This window comes from Ruditapes philippinarum, unplaced genomic scaffold (genome assembly GCF_026571515.1).
Source record: "Ruditapes philippinarum isolate M1 unplaced genomic scaffold, ASM2657151v2 ctg1051_1_1_1_1, whole genome shotgun sequence".
Classification (NCBI taxonomy): domain Eukaryota; kingdom Metazoa; phylum Mollusca; class Bivalvia; order Venerida; family Veneridae; genus Ruditapes; species Ruditapes philippinarum.
Window position 1 is genome coordinate 177,124 of NW_026856855.1, and position 21,674 is coordinate 198,797.

The 21,674-nt window shown below is 34.4% G+C and overlaps 1 protein-coding gene across 1 annotated transcript in view; it reads right to left on the minus strand.

Annotated features, from left to right (window-relative positions):
* Positions 1-21,674, minus strand: part of LOC132747927 (SCO-spondin-like) — a 36,986-nt gene that overhangs the window by 4,180 nt on the left and 11,132 nt on the right. Inside the window, exons 15-46 of the mRNA XM_060737459.1 lie at positions 21,469-21,636; positions 20,780-21,023; positions 20,003-20,270; positions 18,383-18,578; positions 18,008-18,099; positions 17,615-17,664; positions 17,097-17,249; positions 16,619-16,816; positions 15,710-15,897; positions 15,069-15,208; positions 14,231-14,340; positions 13,843-13,992; positions 13,182-13,275; positions 12,539-12,699; positions 11,669-11,782; positions 10,886-11,008; positions 10,188-10,307; positions 9,580-9,696; positions 8,827-8,955; positions 8,354-8,526; positions 7,754-7,882; positions 6,698-6,827; positions 6,238-6,279; positions 5,739-5,995; positions 5,388-5,547; positions 4,938-5,009; positions 4,191-4,450; positions 3,558-3,699; positions 3,117-3,170; positions 2,432-2,748; positions 1,923-2,040; positions 1,147-1,296 (exon numbers count right to left, since the gene is read on the minus strand). Coding sequence (XP_060593442.1) covers positions 1,147-1,296; positions 1,923-2,040; positions 2,432-2,748; positions 3,117-3,170; positions 3,558-3,699; positions 4,191-4,450; positions 4,938-5,009; positions 5,388-5,547; positions 5,739-5,995; positions 6,238-6,279; positions 6,698-6,827; positions 7,754-7,882; positions 8,354-8,526; positions 8,827-8,955; positions 9,580-9,696; positions 10,188-10,307; positions 10,886-11,008; positions 11,669-11,782; positions 12,539-12,699; positions 13,182-13,275; positions 13,843-13,992; positions 14,231-14,340; positions 15,069-15,208; positions 15,710-15,897; positions 16,619-16,816; positions 17,097-17,249; positions 17,615-17,664; positions 18,008-18,099; positions 18,383-18,578; positions 20,003-20,270; positions 20,780-21,023; positions 21,469-21,636 — 4,819 coding nt within the window. The remainder of the gene's footprint in view (positions 1-1,146; positions 1,297-1,922; positions 2,041-2,431; positions 2,749-3,116; positions 3,171-3,557; positions 3,700-4,190; positions 4,451-4,937; positions 5,010-5,387; positions 5,548-5,738; positions 5,996-6,237; positions 6,280-6,697; positions 6,828-7,753; positions 7,883-8,353; positions 8,527-8,826; positions 8,956-9,579; positions 9,697-10,187; positions 10,308-10,885; positions 11,009-11,668; positions 11,783-12,538; positions 12,700-13,181; positions 13,276-13,842; positions 13,993-14,230; positions 14,341-15,068; positions 15,209-15,709; positions 15,898-16,618; positions 16,817-17,096; positions 17,250-17,614; positions 17,665-18,007; positions 18,100-18,382; positions 18,579-20,002; positions 20,271-20,779; positions 21,024-21,468; positions 21,637-21,674) is intronic.

The following is a 21,674-nucleotide window of genomic DNA, read 5'->3' on the forward strand; positions in this document are numbered from 1 at the left end:
TGCTTTTTAATATAATTATGTTTCAATACAATTATCCTTATCAAAACATATTAATTTTAAAAAAAATCTTTTCATAATTGATACAAAGTTGTAGAACAAATTACAGGCATTTCTAATATGCATTCAAATATATGTCATGAATATCACAAAAGGGTTATGGCCATCCTGCAAGTATAATTAAGGCCAATAACATGAATCACCTGATTATCGCTGTGTATTCTTTAATGTTAGAAAGAAGTGTAGTTTATGAACTAGTCTATTTTACTCAAACGCCCACCCGTATTTAAGGTAGTCTCACTGTAATGTTTTCCCGCTCTAATATTTTCCCGCAAAAACATTTCTAACATAGGCCTAAATTGTAATAAATCGAAAATTTCCGGAATGTTATATTTCACCATCTTAGTTAATCAATAGATTTTTAATCATTTATAACCGGAATTTAGTACATAGCGATATAGGATGAGTAATTGTAAATAATCTAATGCCCAAGATTTTGAAAAAAATAATGTTCCGAAAAGAACAAATTTGCTACGATATTGGTCTCTGATTTTTTTTCGGCGGAAAGCATAACCGTAAGATTAAAAGAAAGCATAGGGACAACTGTGGTCCATCTTTAATAGTAATACTGACGAAAAACATCTTTTAAATGTCGATGTGACAAATAACTAAATAGATTTTGATATAAAATCCATAAATGTAAAATAACCCTTGCATAAAATATTAATATTTTTTGTAAAAATATAAATAAACCTCGCTATTTACAATTTCACCCAAACTTTTAATTTGAGAATTCAAACACTTCTAATTCGTTTATGTGTATTAATTGAATAAATTCTACAAAATGCAATACCATATTTACGGAGTCGCAAAATCGGCACGGGTGTGTGATAAATTGTTTTACCCCATCATAAAATAATCCAGTCTTTAACAGACAATGAGAAGTAAAAACATTAAACAGCTTTAACGTCAAAACACGTGTTTTATTGTTTTTGTAATTTTCCAATCCTGATAAGAGTGAAGGCTCTCTGAAACTGGATGAGACATGTTTAACATTAATTAAATTGTGGTTCATACTTCTCTGGATAGTTTGTAGTCATTTCTGTTAGTTTAAAACATCTCTTACAATTCTTACAGATTTTAAGTTACCTGATGTTGTTGAAGAAGTTTCCACGTGTGGTGACGTATATGTCGTGTACGTGGTCGATGTTTCAGGTACCGACGATGTTTCTGAAGAACTCGTAAATGTTATGGGATATGAAGATGTAGTGCTTGGCGTGGATGTCACCGGGGTTGTTACTGTAAATATAAATATCGATATAATTTCGGTTGTTTTATTTTACTTTTCATTACCATAGCAAATGATTTAATAAGATTCACTTGCTTATTTTATTTCATTTTTTTTTTATATTTTGTGTGTTGGGGTGCTTTCTCGTCGCACTAACACAGTATAGGTCATATGGCGACTTTTTAGCATTATTGGTGGAGGAAGACCTAAGATGCATGTTCGTGGATGGAGTAGAACTACGACGTTCCGTAAGCTAGTTGGTTAGCTTCCTCATATCAAAGAATGCAAAGTCCCTGTCGGGATTCGAAGCCACAGCGGTGAGTAGCCGAAGAACATATATCGGCAAAATATCAAAATTACAAACTCACTGAGTATGAAAATTATTTTTATTTCAAGAATAAATTGATTGTATTATACCGATCTCTTAACAGTATTTCTGTCCTGCATTGTAATTAAATACCAAACTTGAACATGTTTATGGACAGTACTATCGTCCACGCTCCCTAACACCGGCTTGATTAAATTACAAGATTTATACATGAAAAGTTCATCTGTTTCCATGTCAGTACTAAAAACATATACTTTACATATACGTATAAAACAGCAATGGAGAAGTATTTTTAAATCAAACCAATACCTGTTTCGAAGCAAGCTATTATGCTGAGACGAATTTTGAACGGTGTATCGCCGAATAATTCTATGTCAATTTCAACAATATATGTGTTTATTGGAATCACGTCGTCTGGAGAAAATTTCTAAAATGTAAAAAAAGACCAGCTAACGAAATGGCTACATAGATGTATGCAAATATCAGTCATTATCAGTAAAACACAATTTAATTTCTCATTCAAATAAAAAAAATAAATAAATAACTTTATTTATTTCCGCGAAACTTCTCTAGAACAATACACAGCAGTATTTATATAATTTGTATATAAATAATTACAATTACATCAATATTGATGACTAGTGAAATCAGTTCAATGTACTGTTGCTGTCAGTGCAAAAAAAAACAGTTTTTTTAAAGTTATATAACTATAGTTATATATAGTTTTTGTTCCACTAAAAAGAGATAAACAGCTCAAGAATTCAAACAAAATGGTAGTAAAGCATATATTTAGACTAAATACAGTTGATGCCTATTACCTTTCCGTTTTGAACTGGTTTAAGCGAATCGTCCGATGGTCTTTTGATGGATAGCCTAAACTTGTTGACATTGATAGAGGTGGGCAATGAAACTGATTCCACATAGATATTTGGGAGCACTATTCTTATAACAGGCTCGTTCTTTCGGATTACTAATGGTGTTGAGCTATCGGGACGTATATTTTCTATGTTTTTCTTTGCTGTGTCGTCATCCGTGAAGATAGCCTCTGACGGTATACGTAAGGGTTCATCCATTCCTTCCGAACTTTCACATGGAACCTGGCCACTTGTATACGTGGATGACGTCTCTGACGTCACTATAGAAATGATGGGATTAAGCTTTTATAGAACATGTGTATTTTACACAGCGCTTTATCATAAAATAATAATGCAGGTTTCTTGAATCTTGAAAGATATCTTACGTTCTTATGAAACTTTAATCTAATTTTTTCTACATTTAGTAGATCAAGAATCCTGATTTAACATCAAATTGTAATTACTATAATCTACAACTTCACTACCCATTTAAAAAAGAAAAATACGTCAAAAGGAAACGTATACCTGATATTTTACTTTTCCGAAACTAATCATACCGGATCAGTTTAGTTCTATTTGCAAGCAATTTATCGAAACAATACAAATTAATTTCAATATGGTTGAAATTATGTTTAAGAATATAGACTACCTGTTTGGAAAGGTGTAAAGGAAGATGTCTCTGTTACATACGGCGTGGTTGTAACTGCGGATAATAACAAAATCATGAAAGTAACTTCAAACATGTAACAATTTTTTTATAAATTGCGTTTTATGTCATTTAAGTCTGCACAAAACGTAAAAGCATATATTTAAAGAGACTCGTAAGCACAATTTATAAACAGATATTTTACAGACACAATATTAAACATTAAAAAAGAGAAAAACAAACTCTTACAATGCGCATAATATTACGTTCATATATCTATTTAGTCGATATCCTATATTCATATTTAATGTTTATAAACCGATAAAAAATGCTTCTCGTTTAAATCATGTCATTCAGATGTAGATATTGAACAAAATTGCTTAAAAAGTTAAAGAAACCTTTAAGTGAGATATAGAAATAATTTTCATTTCTGACTATACTTACAGACTTGCCCGACAACACAACCGTACATTTCAACTTGGAAAGAGATTGCACTTGTGGATGTGACACGAATTCGGATAGCAGTGACCTTGATAGGACTAAGTTTGAAGTCAATGGGCTTGTCCTCATTTCGTACACTAAATATCTATAATGGTAAGACAAAAAATATTTTTATCGTATGTTAGCATAATTGTAAGTCCAACGATTACCAAAAAATACATACCTTACTATATACGCCTAAATTGGGATATCCTTAACTTGTTAAATAAATAGATTGCATTTTACTTAATTATCTTCTAAATTATTATTTATTATTAGCATAATGGTGGTATGTAACGAAGTCTTGCATTCGTGACCACTTACCATATCGTCATAAAGTTAATTTCAATAAATGCATGCTACTGTAAGAAGAAATGTAGAGTAAAGTTACCGATGAGTGTTACAAATCTAATATGTACACTTTATACACCAACATTGAGGTTAATTGCATTAAATGCTACCGATACTAAATTGTTACAATTCGAACAATCATTTTGTACAATTGATAATTCTGTTTTATCTTTAAGTATAAGCCTGTAATGGAAATCCTTAAAGATAATAGGAGGGTTTTAAGACCGTTCTATAAATTAAATTTACCATTGGTCTATTATCGTCATCATATTCCGTTTCCCATGGTTTATCCATAGGTTTATATTCCACCATAAACTGCATTCTTTTGCCTTTGACTGTTATTTGTTTGACTAGCATCTCTGCGCTGAATTTGGCTGTGAGTGATGGGTTTGAGTCCGAAGACGCCGGAGTCCAAGGACTATCATCGAAGGAACCGTCACCGGATGAAGATTTAACCGAACTGTAATCGAGTTTGGCTCGCCATACAAGCTCCTCCATACATATTTCTGTAACAAAAACGTATCAGAGGTATCATTTACTTATCTGTTTAACATTATGTATCATTACCTATCCTATTGACCTCCTCGTTCCTATTTGGTCTCCAACTATGCGTCGTTTCTATTTGATCTTTCTCAAGGCGACAATTATATTTTATCTTCTAGTAGGCGACTATCTTGTGTGTCTTAACATTTTGTTTGAGATGTAGAGTTGCATTCCAAATAACGCTGCGTTCACTTGTTGATCTTTGTCTTCATCTATTTATTATGTTCAGATGTTTATTCTAAGGACTATTGTCTTAAAAATGATGATAATATAAACAGTAGCTAAAATGACAGTTGAAACAAAAGTGTGTTCTAATAATATGAAACGCACTGATTTCCTGGCTTTTTGTGCTACACTGAAAAGTACATAGCTTCAAGACGTAATTACATGTACTACTTCTGTAGTAGAAGAAACTGTCGTAAATGAAGATGCACAAATGCAATGACTTACCTTCGGTAGTAGTAGAGTAAGGTGTTGATGTAGATGATGAGCTGATTATAGGGGGAGTAGTAAGAGTAGATACTGAAATTAAAATGAAAAAAAGTATATTGTTAACAGCTTCTACATGACAAATCAGAAATGTCTGTGGTAGCAAGATGTAGCCAATGTATTAAACTTAAGACTGATCGCTTTAGAAAGTATATCATAGTGCTTGATTTGGATGCAACTACACCCGTCAAAACTGTTGAAGTAATACGGCTAGCCGACTAAAGAATCGCAACTCGCCAATGTAAATTTTAAACAGTCTTTTGTACAATCTAAACTTTTTTAAAGATAGAATCAAACTAGCTTGGTAATGATTTTGATAAAATAATAATAATAATGCAAATATAATATATATAGCGTATCCTGTCAAAAAAGGTAAATGAAGACAGTTACCCGATATAAATGATGACTTACTTGAAGGTTGGAAACAAGCAGCGATAGAAAGGCCACATACACGTGGCGTTCTGTCAACAGCTGGAATCACTTTGATTTTGATTGTCTGCGCAGGTTTGCCGGCTGGGGTTGTGAAATCAACACGGGATGGAATGGATGGGTCACTAATAATACGAAGGGGCTGGAAAAAATGGAAAATATTGTTTGCTTTTAAAAGTGCTCTAATAACAAAAATAAAAGATTTGATCAAATGATAAGATATTCTTATAAGATAAGTACATAAATGAATCTCGTGTGGTGTATGTTTTAAGGTCATTCATAACTTAATATACACAAAAATTAGTGTGAAAGTAACTAATAGTAACAACATACCGGGGAATATGTGCTGGGTAAATATTCGACTTCAACCATACTAACGCCTGTAACCTTCATTACGATCAAAGTCACGAGAGCGTTTCCTTCACTAAGGATAGTCACAGTCAATGTCGGTTCATCGTCATCATCGTCGGCTTCCCAGCATGTGTTTGGTTGCTGGAACAGCGCGTCCTCCGGTTTAGAACCCGGTTTCGATGAGGTTGCGTCAATACGAACAAATGGTGAATCGCCAAATAACATTCTTTCGGTGCAAGCTAAATAATTTAATAACATATTAAAATTGGATAAATTTCAATGATGCGAATAAAGTTGGATCAATGAAATGGAGATCAGCAAAAGTATATTTTAATCACCTATTTACAATTTACACCTTTAAACCGGTCAGCTAATAAAGATTACACAGAGTGTTGTCATTTAAATGCTGGAATACGTAAGAAATATGGTTATTTAAATCTTGTGTTTATATGTCAATATCCTTATAAAAATTTGTTATTACCTGTTGGTGTTGTAAGGCTTGGAGTTGTTGATATTGGCTCAACTACAAAGATAACCAAATAATGTTTGTGATTATTTATATCATTATATTTCTTAGTAATACAAGTGTTCAACAAGTTTTTGACTTGTTTTAACCCAATTTTGGACAAGTTTAAACACAAATACTGGCTTGGGGTGTGACAGGTATTGCTGTACTTTGCAACGTATTTCATGAACAGATTCGATACGACGAAACCGTGCTTCTATGTTATAAACCCAAACCTAAGTTAAGATGAATGTAGAAAAAATACATTTCACTGAAATTAAGTCTTGATAAACTATAATTTTGCAATTTGTTCATTTTATTTCGTAGGACAATTTAATATTTAGTAACTCTGAAGTAAAATATTAATGATTTGATTCAAATGAATTTTGTCACTGTAATAAATTATGTATGAAATAATGATTACACATGGTTTTACCTTCAACACAAGCCGATATCTCTACCTCGACATAGTATGGACGAGTTTTCCTGATTTTAGAAGTCAAGGTTACAATAATCTCGTCAGCGCTATAATCAGAAAGGTCAACAGTGTCGTCTGGACCAAAGGCCTTAAATATAAAAAAAAAATGTTTATCTTAGACTTTAATAGATGTATATTTTGCATTTGATCTACTATAGATGCAGAACAACAACAAAGATAAATGTACACGGTAGAAAGAGTATTGTGATACAAGTATACATTTATATACATTAGGTTATACAATATGGTTATTATCTGATATTGCTCCAATCGGTATTGATTTGAAATAAGCACACGGAATGCGCAAAATGTTCAATATGATCAGGCCGCCTTGCAAAACGCCGTGACAGATAAATGAATGTTCCCGGCAAGAAAGCTCTTGCTATGAATCATACAACTCCTCGTTTGTTTTGTAATATATTCAACTGGTATGTAAGGAAGCTAATTCAAGTAATATTGAAAAAAAAACTCTCTGGAATACCGGTAGGACTTTCCCTTCTGTATAGAGATATATCTATTTAGACATTCAGTTTATACGGTTTGTCTTATAAGGTCTAAAGTCTCACCGAGACTGAAAATGTTATATGGCGAATTTTCAGCTTTGTTGATGGCTAAATATTTCAGATGCCCTTGGTGCATTATTTTAAGCACGGCAGGACAACTGAGTATTTTCACAGACATTCCAAAAGCTAGCTGATTATGTTTCTCACATGAAAGAATCCAAAGTCCCTGTCCCTGACTCGAACCCATAGCGCTAATGGACCAGTAGTTCAAAGTCAATAATCATTACAACTCGGCCAAGGACACGCCCATATCATATTTAGTACAATTCTTTCAAGAATGTAACAACGTGACAAACAAATGTAAAATTACAATTCTAGAACACAAAGGGAAAACAAAGTAGTCGACAATAATCAAAATATGTATTTTAAGCCAAAACACAAGCTTCATTTGTGGGAAAATGAAAGACGAGATTTATATATCAACGAGGAAATGATGTAAATATTCACTTACAGCTCCATCATGGATGTCGATAATTTTGTTTCCGATCTTTATGGAAACAGTAAATGCAGCGACATTGTCTGAGGTAGGGAGCCATACAGAATCTGTTGGCGTATCCTTCTGAGGAAAGTCTATAACAATCTGAAATATTCAACAACTTTTGTAATATGTACCGTTATATAAATGAGCACTAGAGCATACCCGTATATTTTGTGTGTTTGATCTGTGGGAACCTGTGCAAGTGTCATTCTAGAAAAAATATCTGGCTTCTGCTGACTGGACATTTATCGATAGCCCATGCAGTCTTTATAAAGACTTTTCGATCTGCTGTTAATTTTGATGGTGTAGGTCTTTTGTGTTGATTTTGTTCTGTTGTTATTGTTGATTTGGTTTGTTGTTGTTTTATTTTTGTTGGAGGTGTTCTTGTTCTTCGTCGTGAGTTTCTGTTGTTTTTATTCTTTTTGTTCTTTTTCTTACCTAACATTTTTCATTAAGTTCAACAATATTTCTGATAATTTAATTAATTAATGAGTTAATACTTATCAGATTTGATTAATCAGTATAATTATAATTTAATTATTAAACCAAACTCATTATAAGTGATAAACATACCTTAAGAACATCTTGGTAGGATTTGAGCGGATCGCCGCCAGGTCTTATATTTTCCTTTTTTGGCCTTGCATCAGGGTCACTGACAAAGATATCCTTCTTGTGTATAGCGTAGGGTGTGGTCAAGCAACTGATGTAATTGCAGGGCGTGGTGACGGAACTTGATGTTGTGACAGCTGCATTATTATATAACAATTGTGTTTTCAGTCCATGAGGGAAGCATACCAATGCAATAATTTGAAATTTAATAGTATTTTTGTTATAGACTTATACTGATACGAATTTGAAGTTTTTGCATTGTCATGTTGAGGGAGACAATAATATAATATAATATATTATTTTACCTAATTTTAAGAACTTCATTATTATTTTTAAAAGACTTCGGGTCATGATGATGTAGGTTTTTTGTGATATATATTTGAAAATCAACTGTAAAATCTAAGACCGGAAATCGATGAACTGAACATTATACGTACGAGTAGGCGTGGTTTCAATTCCACATCCGGATTCGTCACTTCCGTCTTTGCAGTCTGCTGCACCATCACATCGCTTGTTGTTGTCAACACATAGACCGTTATCACATGTGAACTGACCACGTCCACATTCTGTGACAAGGCAAAACAAATATAACAATGTGTAAGTTATAAAGTTATATCTAATCTAAATTTGCGATATCAGATATCATAGATTCGAACCAACCACCCTTGAAAAAAATTTAATATCCAAAAATAAATGTCTTCCTACCGGAAATGATTGAGGCTATTTCAGAATATAATTTAATGCAAATTTGACTCTTCCATATCTTGAAAATAAAATAACAATTCATTTTTATTGGATCCATTCGTCTTGGATTTTACATTTTTCTACCTCCAATCCTTCTTTCTACCTCCGTCTATGAAGAGTGTAGCTCAGTTACTTCCGGTGCAAAACATGTCTAACCCTTACTGATATAAAACAATATGCTTGCGTTACCGTAAAGCTTCGTATTTTCGTGATTTACTTGGTATTACAAAAAGTTTGATGACATGGCTGCAAATGTGTTTAACAAGAGACAGTTTTTTGTGTTTTTTTACCCTTCTAACATATTTTAGACGCCATTTTCTCTACACATAAAAATAACAGAATCTATAGGAACTCCGATTGCTCCAGATACGTAAAATGCATTATGATTTGCTTTAAAAAGGGCCGCTCTTGTACATAAACTTCTAATGTTAATTGAATATACGCACTGCATCCTTGTTCATCTGATCCGTCGGCACAATCAAACACACCGTCACACTGGTGATATCCCTCCAAACATTCACAACTTCCGCACGTGAATACACCGCGTCCATCGCACGTGCAATCTAGTGTAAATTATAAAGATAATAAACTGTAGACAATTCTGGAAAACGCTTCCATACATAAAATTCCGTACGTGAGAATACTATAACCGAATCATGGATTTTTCACTTTCTAGTTGTCCAATGTAATTTATTTTATTAAGCAAAATTACTTTTCGTTACTTTTTTTATACCGATGGAACAACATGCTTCACATTCAGCGCGTTTAGAAATCACAATTATGATTGTGAATAAAAAGAATGTTAAGTAACGGTTACGCGTTCTAAACTGTGATTTTTTAAATAGAAAAAGATTGTATGAACCTCTGTGGAACCAGAAATAGATTTCACTTTGAATAAAATCAAGAAAAGTATTTGTCCTATCAAAATAATGTTTTTTTATCATCTTCTTTTTCAGATCAAGTTCAAGGTCCATAAACAGTACATATACATGTATTTTGAACCTTTATCTAGCTGCCAAAAGAAAGGTAAGGTATAAACTAAACATGTACTTACTGCAGCCTACTTCGTCACTACCGTCTCCACAATCATCATGTCGGTCACACCTCAATGTGTAAGGTACACAGGCACCGTTCTCACAGCGGAAGGTTCGAACCTCAGAGCACTCCGTAACAACTGTAATCAGCGAAATTGAATGTGTTTTACTAAATCAATGGAAGTTAAAATATATTTGTATATTACAGTATTTGTGATGAAGAAAAGTTTATTACAACAAATATCGAGTTCGTTTTCTGGACATAATTAGTACTGGAATCCCATGAACAAACATGTCCGGGATCACATGGTTTGAACCCATGATCCACTGGCTGCAGGCCAGGCACATCATGACTGCTCGTCCGCTTCTCCACATTGAATATTTGAGTGAAATAAGCAAAACAATAGCTAAAAATTGTTTATACTTGGTAGATTAAAAGTTAGATATAAATTTTGTTAACCGGAAAATAGCAAAATACTAATCCATACCATACGTTTACAAATACTTAATCATTCTTTCTTTATATTTCTTTTCTTTTACATTCTTTTAGATTAACTATAAAAAATCGTTTCAAGTTAAAATGACATACAGCAAAGTCATGGAGAATTTCATAATAATTTTATCAATCAAAACGAAATGTCAACGTGTTCGTTATATTTCAATAACTCTGAAAGAATCATTTGCCAGTTTGATTATGAATATTTAAAAAAAAACATACTTGGACATTTCTTTTCATCCGAGTTGTCCATTGGCCCACAGTCTGGTTCACCGTCGCATTTAAAGTTGAGTGGTATACACAATCCGGAGTCGCACGTAAACTCGTGCTCATCACATGTTGGCTCTAAAACAACAGGCAAAGAAAACTTGATAATTAAAAAATTTCATTCCCCGGACTAGAATTGTTTAAGACTCTTAGCCTACTGGCATTTTCCAAAAATATTATTTGCCCTTTCAAAGTAATGGTCCATTAACAGCTCATGTACATGTTTAGGAAATGATTAGTGACATATCCGGGGTCCGTACTCTCAGTGCCTGAAAGCGGATGGACCCTTATGAACCTTAGAACTTATGGCGACTGCCAATCTACCCATGCAACCAATGCATACCAAAATAACCGGCACACACGTGCCAAATGGTCAGTGTCTGCGCTGGTCGCTTTTCAGTCAATATTAATTTTGAAATGTTCTCTAAAAATTATGAATAATTTTGTCCATATTAAAAGATGGAAAAGTCCGTTTTAGATATTGAGCAGGGTAGGGGTTTATTACAATATAAATATGACGAAACATAAGCAAATGAAACAATTAGACCTGTTGTTATATTTGATATAATTATTGCGGTTATCTGCAAATAATCTATTAATAACAAATAAACATCTGAATAAGACGTAAGTGTACACAATGAGAAATAATGCGAGCTCTGGCCTAAAGCCTAGAAATTCGGCTCCTTAGATAGAGGGCGATATAAGCTTTGTATATGTGCTCTGAAAGTATGGCCTTACCACATCCAGCCTCGTCTGACATGTCAACACAGTCAAAAAAGCCGTCACAACGTACATCCTCTGGTACACAACGTCCATTTCCACACTGGAAATAATCGTCCCCACATTCGATCTCTGAAAAGAGACAGGTCAATGATTTATTGTATAAGTTAAAGGGACTCCACTAAGTTTTTTTTAATATCACGGGTCTGAAAATAATTGTCCGAGATTAATGTTCCATTCGATGAAGTTTCTCGGCCATTAATGTGTGTGCAAAATTTCAGATCATTTGCTCACTCTGTTTTTTTTCCAAAATGATTATTCTAATTGTGGAAAAAGATCAAAAACTGAAACGCGTTGCAACGTTTTTCACTCAAATGAGGCTATAAATAGCACAGAACTACGAATTTTATTATTTCTGTGTATATTTCTTAATTATCTTTTGCATTTTTTTCCGTTTTGAAAGCCCCTCATAATCTTTGTAATAAATTCAAATTTTATGTTTCCAGGCATCTGTACCACAGTGGAGTTCCTTTTAACTTACTACGTTACAAGGTAACGTTAGGTGCCTGTGAACTTTTGCTATGCTTATGAACAACGACTGTGTGTGCTCGGTAGAAAATTGTTTGGAAACAGCTACAAAACTGCAGGATATTCTTGCAGCGATGCTTGAATGGGTGACACGTTTTTATAAATTTGATTTCTACCTATATGGAACATATTTTGCATATCATTATATGAAACCTTGTTATTTTTGATAAATATGTGTTTAAATATAAAAAGGGGCATTATGCTTCCTTCACAATTTCAAAACTTTATACCTATCGACTGTATACTTTGAATAATAAAATTATGTAAAATGAAAAAAAGGTTATGACTAATATATCTTACCTTCACAGTTCACTTCATCGCTTCCATCTTGGCAATCTGAGTATCCGTCGCAAACATATTCAGATTTGACACAGTCTCCATTTTCACAAACGAACTCACCATCGGCACAGATTCCCGTGCAGTTGGATCCCGAACATTCAAACTTGCCCTTAATGCAAGTGCTAAATGAAAACAAAAGTTATATGAAGTATAAGTCTCATCCATGAAAAATTGCAAAAAAATAAATTCCAGGGAACCGTATTGTTCACCTTATGACGATTTTTATTCACGAATATACATCTTGTACTATAAACAGAAATGTGAAATATACATCAAGTTCTAAAAATAGATGTCTCAGACGTCAATAAACATGCTGAATGTCTTGAATGAACTTGCCCAGCTTCCATTTTAGGAATTGTTCATTATTATATTTTCAATGGGGGTATCAAGATGAAAATTTGAAGTTGGTCAGACAACAGTATGGATATTTGTCAGACTGCATGATAGAGCTGGCTGACCACACTGGTAAGAATGCCCAATAGTACAGGCTGCACTGGACCTAGACCTTTTGGAAAGGTTAATCACTTCGGTTCAAGCAGGGTAACGTTTAATTGGTGATAATGTGGTATTCGAACATAGTAAGCAACTCTGGTAGGTAACTTACCAATTCATGCAGGTCCTCATTATAGAGGTACCAGGTGGGTATTTAGTGCCATCCTTGATACATGGGCATTCGTCAGCCGGCACACATCTGTCTCCTGAAATTAGTTTACGATGGTTAACTTTACCAAATGTGGTTACTTCGTTTCAACTATATATATTACTTACGTTTCTATGGTTAATTTTACGAATTGTAGTTAATTGGTTTCAACTATATAAAATAATTAAACATCTTTTGGTTAATTTAACGAAATGTAGCTAATTCTTTTCAACTATATATAATAAATACTTTTCTTTCTGAAACAGAAATAAAAAAAAAGAAATATATAAAACAGCCTTATATGTTCCTACATTCCTGTATTTATTTAGTAGTTCAACTCTTAACGAAGGTTATTCTTTCGTTTTGTTATCAATTTTTTAACATGTTGTTTTGCTCAGTGTTAATGTTTGTTTGTTTGTTTGTTTGTTTGTTTGTTTGTTTTAAGAACAAGATTAACATAAGTCAACTATCGTTAACTCACTTTCGTTCTTCTCGAAGTTCCGACTTTTTTCCTTCTTTAGCTTTACAGTGTCCATCATGTATAAAAAACGTAAGTAGAATAAAGAAATAAATTTTAAAATAGAAGCTTAGCATAACATTAAAGTAACATTAGCGTAGTATTTACCATTTTGGACGAAACCGTCTGGGCAAAAGCACCCTTCAACACATGGGACGTTGTCGCAGAATGGTTCGGGCTCGTCACCTATATTCTGACAGGTTTGTGGGCAGGCCGGTCCGCAGGCTATGTACACCATGCCATTGTCACACTGCATTGCTATAAATAGATTAGACATCTCATTAACATAAACTCTAAAAATAATTTCTCGTGCGCAGTGTATATAATTTTATAACGTTTTTTGTATACTTTTACATAAAATCACCCTTTCACAATAAAACATGAATGGATTTGGAAACTAGATTAAAAGTTCTTTTGTTTAGAGAAGGAAAACGATTTATTCAATTATTTACTTAACTGCCGGGCATATTTTTGTTACTGAGAGATTCGAACTTACGACAGAGCCTTTGGGAACGCCATCTGACGGGAGCGCCGAGTTCGTTACATTTTTCAGCAAAGTTGGCAAGGGCTGTACACAAACACTCGCAGTCACCACCCATATCACATCTGAAAGTATAACATGGTGTCAATTAAATATAATGAATTTTCACAATAAAAACCAACAAAAAAAAACAAATATTACATTACGATAAATTTTCGAATAATTCATGTGATTTTGCTAAATTAAGTGTAGATGATGTGAAAAGAAATGGTTGCAACAATATCTCAACTGGTTTTCCAAGTGACACATTATTTATCGTTGAATGAACCGAACCACTCCTGAACATTCAATTACACACTCTTTTGTCAGTTTTGGGTTTTTCTTTGGTGATGTTTTAAAAAACCTTGAAATCTCTCTTTCTCCGACTTTAGGTAAGGCCCCGCAAAAATATTGCTACACTGTAAGGCTCAACTCTTTAAAGATATATGCACATACTCGTATACGCTTGTGCTACAAGGATTGTGTGTCTGCCATGTTGATTTTTATACTGTATATCAGGCAAAGTCCCCGTATTAAATTCAAGCAAAATTTAGCGAATCATTTTTATTTTTCGCGATATTCATTGCACGCAAATATAGCGAAAATTAGATACTCGTGAAAAAAAAACCTGATACATGTATACGGTATGTTATTTACATTTATGCAAAGAAATAAGTTTGAAACTACAAGTAAGTTCAGTTCTCTGGTTCTTGTTATGTTTATTTGGTTGGTTGGTTGGTCGGTCGGTCGGTCGGTCGGTCGGTCGGTGGGTCGGTTTCACACTTGGAACAAAATGATATAATATTATTTATACCTGCAAGCGTCAAACAGACAATCCTGATAGTAGAAATCTTCCATCCAGTCCGGCATCGAGTCTCGGCACGAGCTAAACATGTCACCTTCTATAATGAGAGCGCACGATTGCTCCGCCCAGGCCTCTCTGTGTTCCACGTTCTAAAACACAAAAATATTTCATATAAATCCATTTTTGTTTTGACAAATGAGATACAGATTAATGAATTTTATCTCATAATTTCAAATAAAGGCTTAGGTTGTGGACGAGAGATCTTCACAAAGAGTTTTTATTAACAGAAAAAAACGGGAATCTCTAAAATTCACAAATATTTCAGTCGGAAAACAAATCCAAGCGATGGATCTTGGATATTGACGTTTAAAATAAACCAAAAGACGTCTGTAAAGTTCAACAAAAATACCTTCCATGGCTTAGGTGATATAAAGTCGTACTCAAAAAATCTTGTATCATAATCAATAATTCACGAATTTGTTATTAAATTAATGTCTCCCAATTTTCAGACAATATTATATTACAGACATTATGTTGGTAGTAATATAAATGATAAAGTACTGGAATTAAAATAATGCATAATTTCAATAATAATAATAATAATAATAAACCGAATGATGTTAAATAACCAGCTAAAACGATTTGCTTACAAAGCATGGTTCGAGTTGTTTCGGGGACGGATGAGGAGCATCCGCGCATCGGGAGCTCGTTTTCCAGCCATTTCCGAAATCCACAATATTATTTCCGCAGTCATTATTTGAGCGTCCGTCAAAGTTTCCGCATAGACCTTCAACTTTAGACCTCCATCTGGCGTTCAAATGCACCATAATACGTGTACCTTGACGAAAGAAATTACCAAGCAGTTATAAAACCCTTCTGTTGGCCGACAAATTAAGTGTAAAATTTATTTATCAACCGATAATCTGTGCTATAGCTAGGTAGTACTTTTTTCCATTTTTATTTTTCTATATTTTTTTGATGGGACAAAAAGTAGCTAGTGTCTAAAAAGACAACGTAAGAGTGGCAACTATGGGCATATCAATGTTTTATATAGTAAAACCTTATTTAATCTCAAATGCAGTTAAACCTTTGTTAAAGACACCTCCAAATACAGGCCGTCCTGTAAATAAAAGCCACTGTTCAACAACCTTTCATTGATTAAATAACACACTATAACCTCCATATAAAGACCACTTGTCTGTAAAGGTCAAATTTGGTCTATCCTTCAGGTGGTCTTTGTTCACTGGTTTAACTGTATGTATCCATAATACTCATATTAATCTAAGCATCATAAACATCATCACTGTTATCATCATTCATCATTATAATTATCATATTTCAGTAATGAACGAATGTACATGTACATTATAACATTCCTGGTTTGGACACGCAAGAAGAAATAACCTAGTACATAAAATGACCGTCCTTGTTATATTTTATATCAAACTCCGCGCACCGGTTACGCTACGGCCAGTATCTAATCTTGTAAGGGGAGATCACTGCGTAGGAGATTGATTTTATATATGTACTAGACAGTAAGTAAACACATTCAAACTTACCTTCGTCGTACATGACAGTAAGCTGGAGTTTTGAGGAGTAAAGAATGACCCACACTCCTGACCTGCTGATGGTCATTCCCTTGGCCTTGTAATTTCCATTGGTCACAGTAAAGTCATCAATTCTCGGCGGCATCCCTCTCATCATTTTAACCGTGACGCCAAAAATACGAACGCTGACACTCTTAGTGCATGTCACGCCTGATGGAAGGAAAGAAACATACATTAATTTTGTTAATATGACAGGCCTAAACATCCGCTTTATTAATCTACATAAAGAGAGCGGACCGGTAAAACTAGAGGTATCAAGGGGTTTCCTTTATGTACATGTATTTATCTACGGCAAATTTCATTTTTCCATCTTAATTCTTTTGTTTTGACAATTATATGAAACGATTTATCTAAAATTAACATATTCAACTTTTAGAAAAGCTAAATGCCGCTTTAATAAGGTAATAGCATTACATTGGTAGTTTCTTACCAGTTGATCCACATGGGACGTTTTCTACCGTGATTTCGAACTCTCCACCGGAAGTTTTGTCCCTCACCAGTACGTAGGAGCATGCGCCCTGGAAGGAGTAATGTTTGCCGTCGAACGTCGACAAATGAGGGTCTCCAGCTGCCCAACATGTTCCTGTAATTAAAAAGAGTAAACTCTCAAATCTATTTGAGCATTATTTTATTCATGTCCTATCAAATTTATTTGCATATGTCGATAACTTTTGTACATGTATTGTCTTATCTAGCTAAGTATACTTTGCCTAAAGCAAAGAAATTCTGAACAATAACCGCTCTTCTTTTTATATGAATAGAAGAGTTCACCGCTTAATGCGTGAATTTTGATATCCAGTATGACCGTGTCTATTAATTATTTGCACATTTTTTATGCTTTCCGAATTTTATTCACCAACTATATGTAATCATTCAAATGCTATTCAACTTTGACAGCAATCATTCGCCGCCAATAAGGGCAGATATGATTGATTTATTATGATTTACCTGGACAATCTTCATCCTTGACTACCACCCATTTTTGTCCTTCACAACGTCTGTGGATAGAAAAAAAAATGTAAGCATGATATTTTACTTTTATTATCACTGTTATTTACAGTTCTGCTTTAGTATCGCTGTGTTGAACTATTTATCAGTTGAAACTAATGTTAAATGAATATCTAAAATGCTTCAATGTTAAAAGTCTGTAATTTAGCGTTGGGAGTCAGTACATTACGTAACTGCATTATGTGTCCCTCCAAGGAATTGCAGACGAAACTCACGGGAGGTAACTAGAATTCAATTTAAAAAGAGAGAATGTAGGAGTTGTCGTTATTGTTGCCTGCGCGTTGATCTACAATTATAACCGTTAAAGACATAATATGTAGGTTATATGCTTACAGTTCCTTGCAACCAGACTTGACTATTTTGCCGACTTTGTACCATTCATTACCGTACTGGCATGGACAATTGTCGGGGTCAATACAGCTTCCCTGTTGAGTAAACAAAATTGTAACAATAAATTACTGAAATTATTAAATTACATTATTAAAACTTATCAAACAAAGACATATAGATAATTGAGATACTGATGTGGTGAATTTTTACTTTCGCATAGCCTCACGAAAACTGCGCATTGCAAGATTTTCACGTTGAAATTAACTGTCTTATAACATTTGAAAATAAACTATGCAATTACTTATTAATTAGATCGACGTCAACTACAGTCGTAATGGCGCTTTTTAAAAAATGAAGTAAATAAACAATTTTACGTACATCAGGAGACATTGTCTTGTTTTTAGGGCAACCACAGCCGCTAAATATATAGTCTCTACCACAGTCCATTCCGTTATTCTCGCACGTAGTCTGACAGACTTTACTGTCTTCCAAGTAGATTTGATTACGTGGGCACGAGACATCTGTGTAACATTCCTGTATAGCCGAGCATTCCCACGCACCATTTGCACATGTGCTGTAAAATACAATGCGAACTATTATTAGAAATCCAATAGACGTGACATAAGTGACAAAATTTATTATGAGTATACAAAATAGCGAGCTAATAGACCGGCTTAGATATCCATTATAGGATGTACATTATGATCAGATTCCAAAAAATAAATATTGCATAGCTTCAGCATTTGCCTGTGTCGAGATATCACTAAATGAAGACCATTGTCAAGGGAAAAGTCCAACACACGATTCTAAGGTTGCTAAAGCCATCTCCATAAATAATAGTTCAAACACGATGGAATTCATTGCAACATCCGTATTCAAGCTTGTCATAGGCGAATTCAAACACAACGATACCTGCCGAACGACAGCGCAAACGTAAATGTCACTTTGCAACCACATTCGGCAGCCATCGTAATGCTTGTGGAGTTGTGGTTTGTCTTCCTTCATGTAAAGTTTGTCGACATCCATCTGTTTATATTATACCTGCTGGGTATCCATCACAGATTCTGTTTCCATATCGATCTGCCTTTTCTTCAGTCGGATAAATACAGTAATAATGACCGCCGGACGACAGCGCAAATTTCATATCCACTTTGCGAAACCATACAGCGGCGATTATTCCTGCACAATAATAAGATGTAGCCGTGTCCTCTGCACCCTACCGCTATCATTAGCATTATGTTCCACTGCTCTTTCAAGGTCTTGCTCGTCTGCGTATATGCTCAACCATAGACGTCGGTTATTCTTGCACAATTAGAGGAATTGGTAATCTGCCCTTAATCGGAACTGTCCTCAATCGAAGCTGCTCTTCGAAAGGTTTACGGATCATAATGCATACAAACGTAACATATGTTTCCATACTCCATTTCTTGTTACTTCACTCTCCTCCTCTCGTCTGCATGATTAGTTACAGAGACAATTTTACTTATCGGACATTTCTTTCCCAAAGCCAACTATGTACGTGCCTTACATAATTTTAGAATAGTTTGTTGAATTTCGTTTTCTTCATTACAAGTTTACAAAAGAAGTTATTCTTGCATATGAAATGCCACTGTACCATCATCTCTCCGTTGAAAGCGTTTCATTTCTGGAATACAATGCGTTGCCTTTCCGAATTCTTCACGCATGCGCGGTTGATCAATGAGATGATACCCGCCGGACGACAGCGCAAACGTTTATTACACTTTGCTCCACCATCCGTCGGCGTTCATATCATAGATGTTTGGCTCATTGTTACATCCGAAAACAAACCATCAAGCAGTTGTTATCCGAAGTTCTTCACCAAGGCTTACATGTACTTAAATATTACAGATGTAGACGGAAGTAGAGTAAACGTAAGAAGGTCCTTTAAAGTTTTAAGTAATTTACAAGAAAAACATAGAGAGAAACCAGATATAGCAAACTGATTTTATAAGAATATGCCAATAAAAATAAACGTACCATCTATGACAATTCCTCTCCACGACATCTCCGGCATCACGGATTTTATCCCCTTCCGTAGCGTACTTATCGTAACAAGTACACTGTGCTAATTTCACGCAATCACCGTTATCATCCATAACTTGTCCAACGGGACACATACATCCGGGTATGCATTCTTCTTGACACGTGTTATCGGCAATCTCCATGTCCCGACAATGACCTCTGCAAGCTGAGCAGCATTCCCGGTACTGGGTACCTCCTGCCGATGGACACTTCGTAAGGCCTCCTGAAATTTCCAGATAATAATACATGTATAATAGTTATAAACTGATCTATAAAGAAGAACCTCCGAACTACTACAATTCATAATCGGTAGAGCATTCACACAAATGGCATTGGAAGTTTGCAACAGAAAATGGTGTTTTTCACGAAGGATTTTTTCACTTTATGTAGAGAAAGAATAAATCGCCGGTCAACAAAAAAACGACCATGCCTCGAGGAAATTTCAGGGTCATATTCTGATATTTCTATAACGAAAAACCTCTAATGTAATACAAGCTAATGGGTAACCTTTTGTAAGTATGCAGCGTTCATTTTAACTATGCTGTGCTTCAACCATAATGACGTACCATTTTCAAATGTTTTATTATTGATGTTAAACTATTAAGAACTGTAGATCTACAAAAGGAACATGAGCGCAATAAAGGGGTATTTTAAAGTTGTGACAAATAGAGCGTTTAACTAGCTCTAGATAAATACAAAGTATATCTCGTATGAGTAAAATGTACAACTAACCGCATTGTCCTTTCACGCTGGCGTCATTACTCCAGTCGTTGACAACTGCTCCTTGGAGAGCACATTCACGAGCTACCACTGACATAATGATGCAAGCGGGCTCGCTGACGTCAAGGGAGCTCACGGAGCACATGTCGCTAAGACACTGTTGATAGTAAGCGTTGAAGTCTACAAGATCACGACACTTCCTCCACAGGTTCGATGTGTCTCGCACAGGTTCGCAAACTTCCTTGGCATATTTAAGCTGAAAACCAGAAACATTTGGTTCAATCATAATTATTTTTATGAAGTTACAATACTACACATCAAACACAAAATTTACTAGTATACAAAATCATGAAAAAGTGGATTAAACTGGAAGCTCAAAGCTTATTGTAATTCTCTCCACTTCTAGGTAGACATCGGTGCAGATGCATTTATTGAAACACAAACATTTGGCATAAATACCACACATATTTATTACTGGTATTAAACTAGCCTTGATTCTTATATGGTAACAAAATGATACATAGTCTTAGAAATTGAATGTGTATTAGAAAAAAGGTTTAATAACGAGAACTTGAATGTGTATGAAGAAATACCGTGCATGACGAACTTAGAATACGTTACTGAAATAGGGATAACTGACTTTTTTATTTAAAAATAAGTTATATATATATATAGGTCAAGGATTTCGATATTACAAATACCTTTATGTTGGAGCACTGAAGGGTGGCTGGTCGGTCCTCCTGTCTGGCACAGTTTTGTGGGTTCATGTAGTGGGCCACAAAGGCACCAGCTCTGTTCTCTGTAATACCGTTTGGTGCGAGCCAGTCATCATTGGTGATGTAGTTAAACTTACCGCAAATACCTTGAATCTAAGTAATAATGATAATAATATTAATAATAATACATG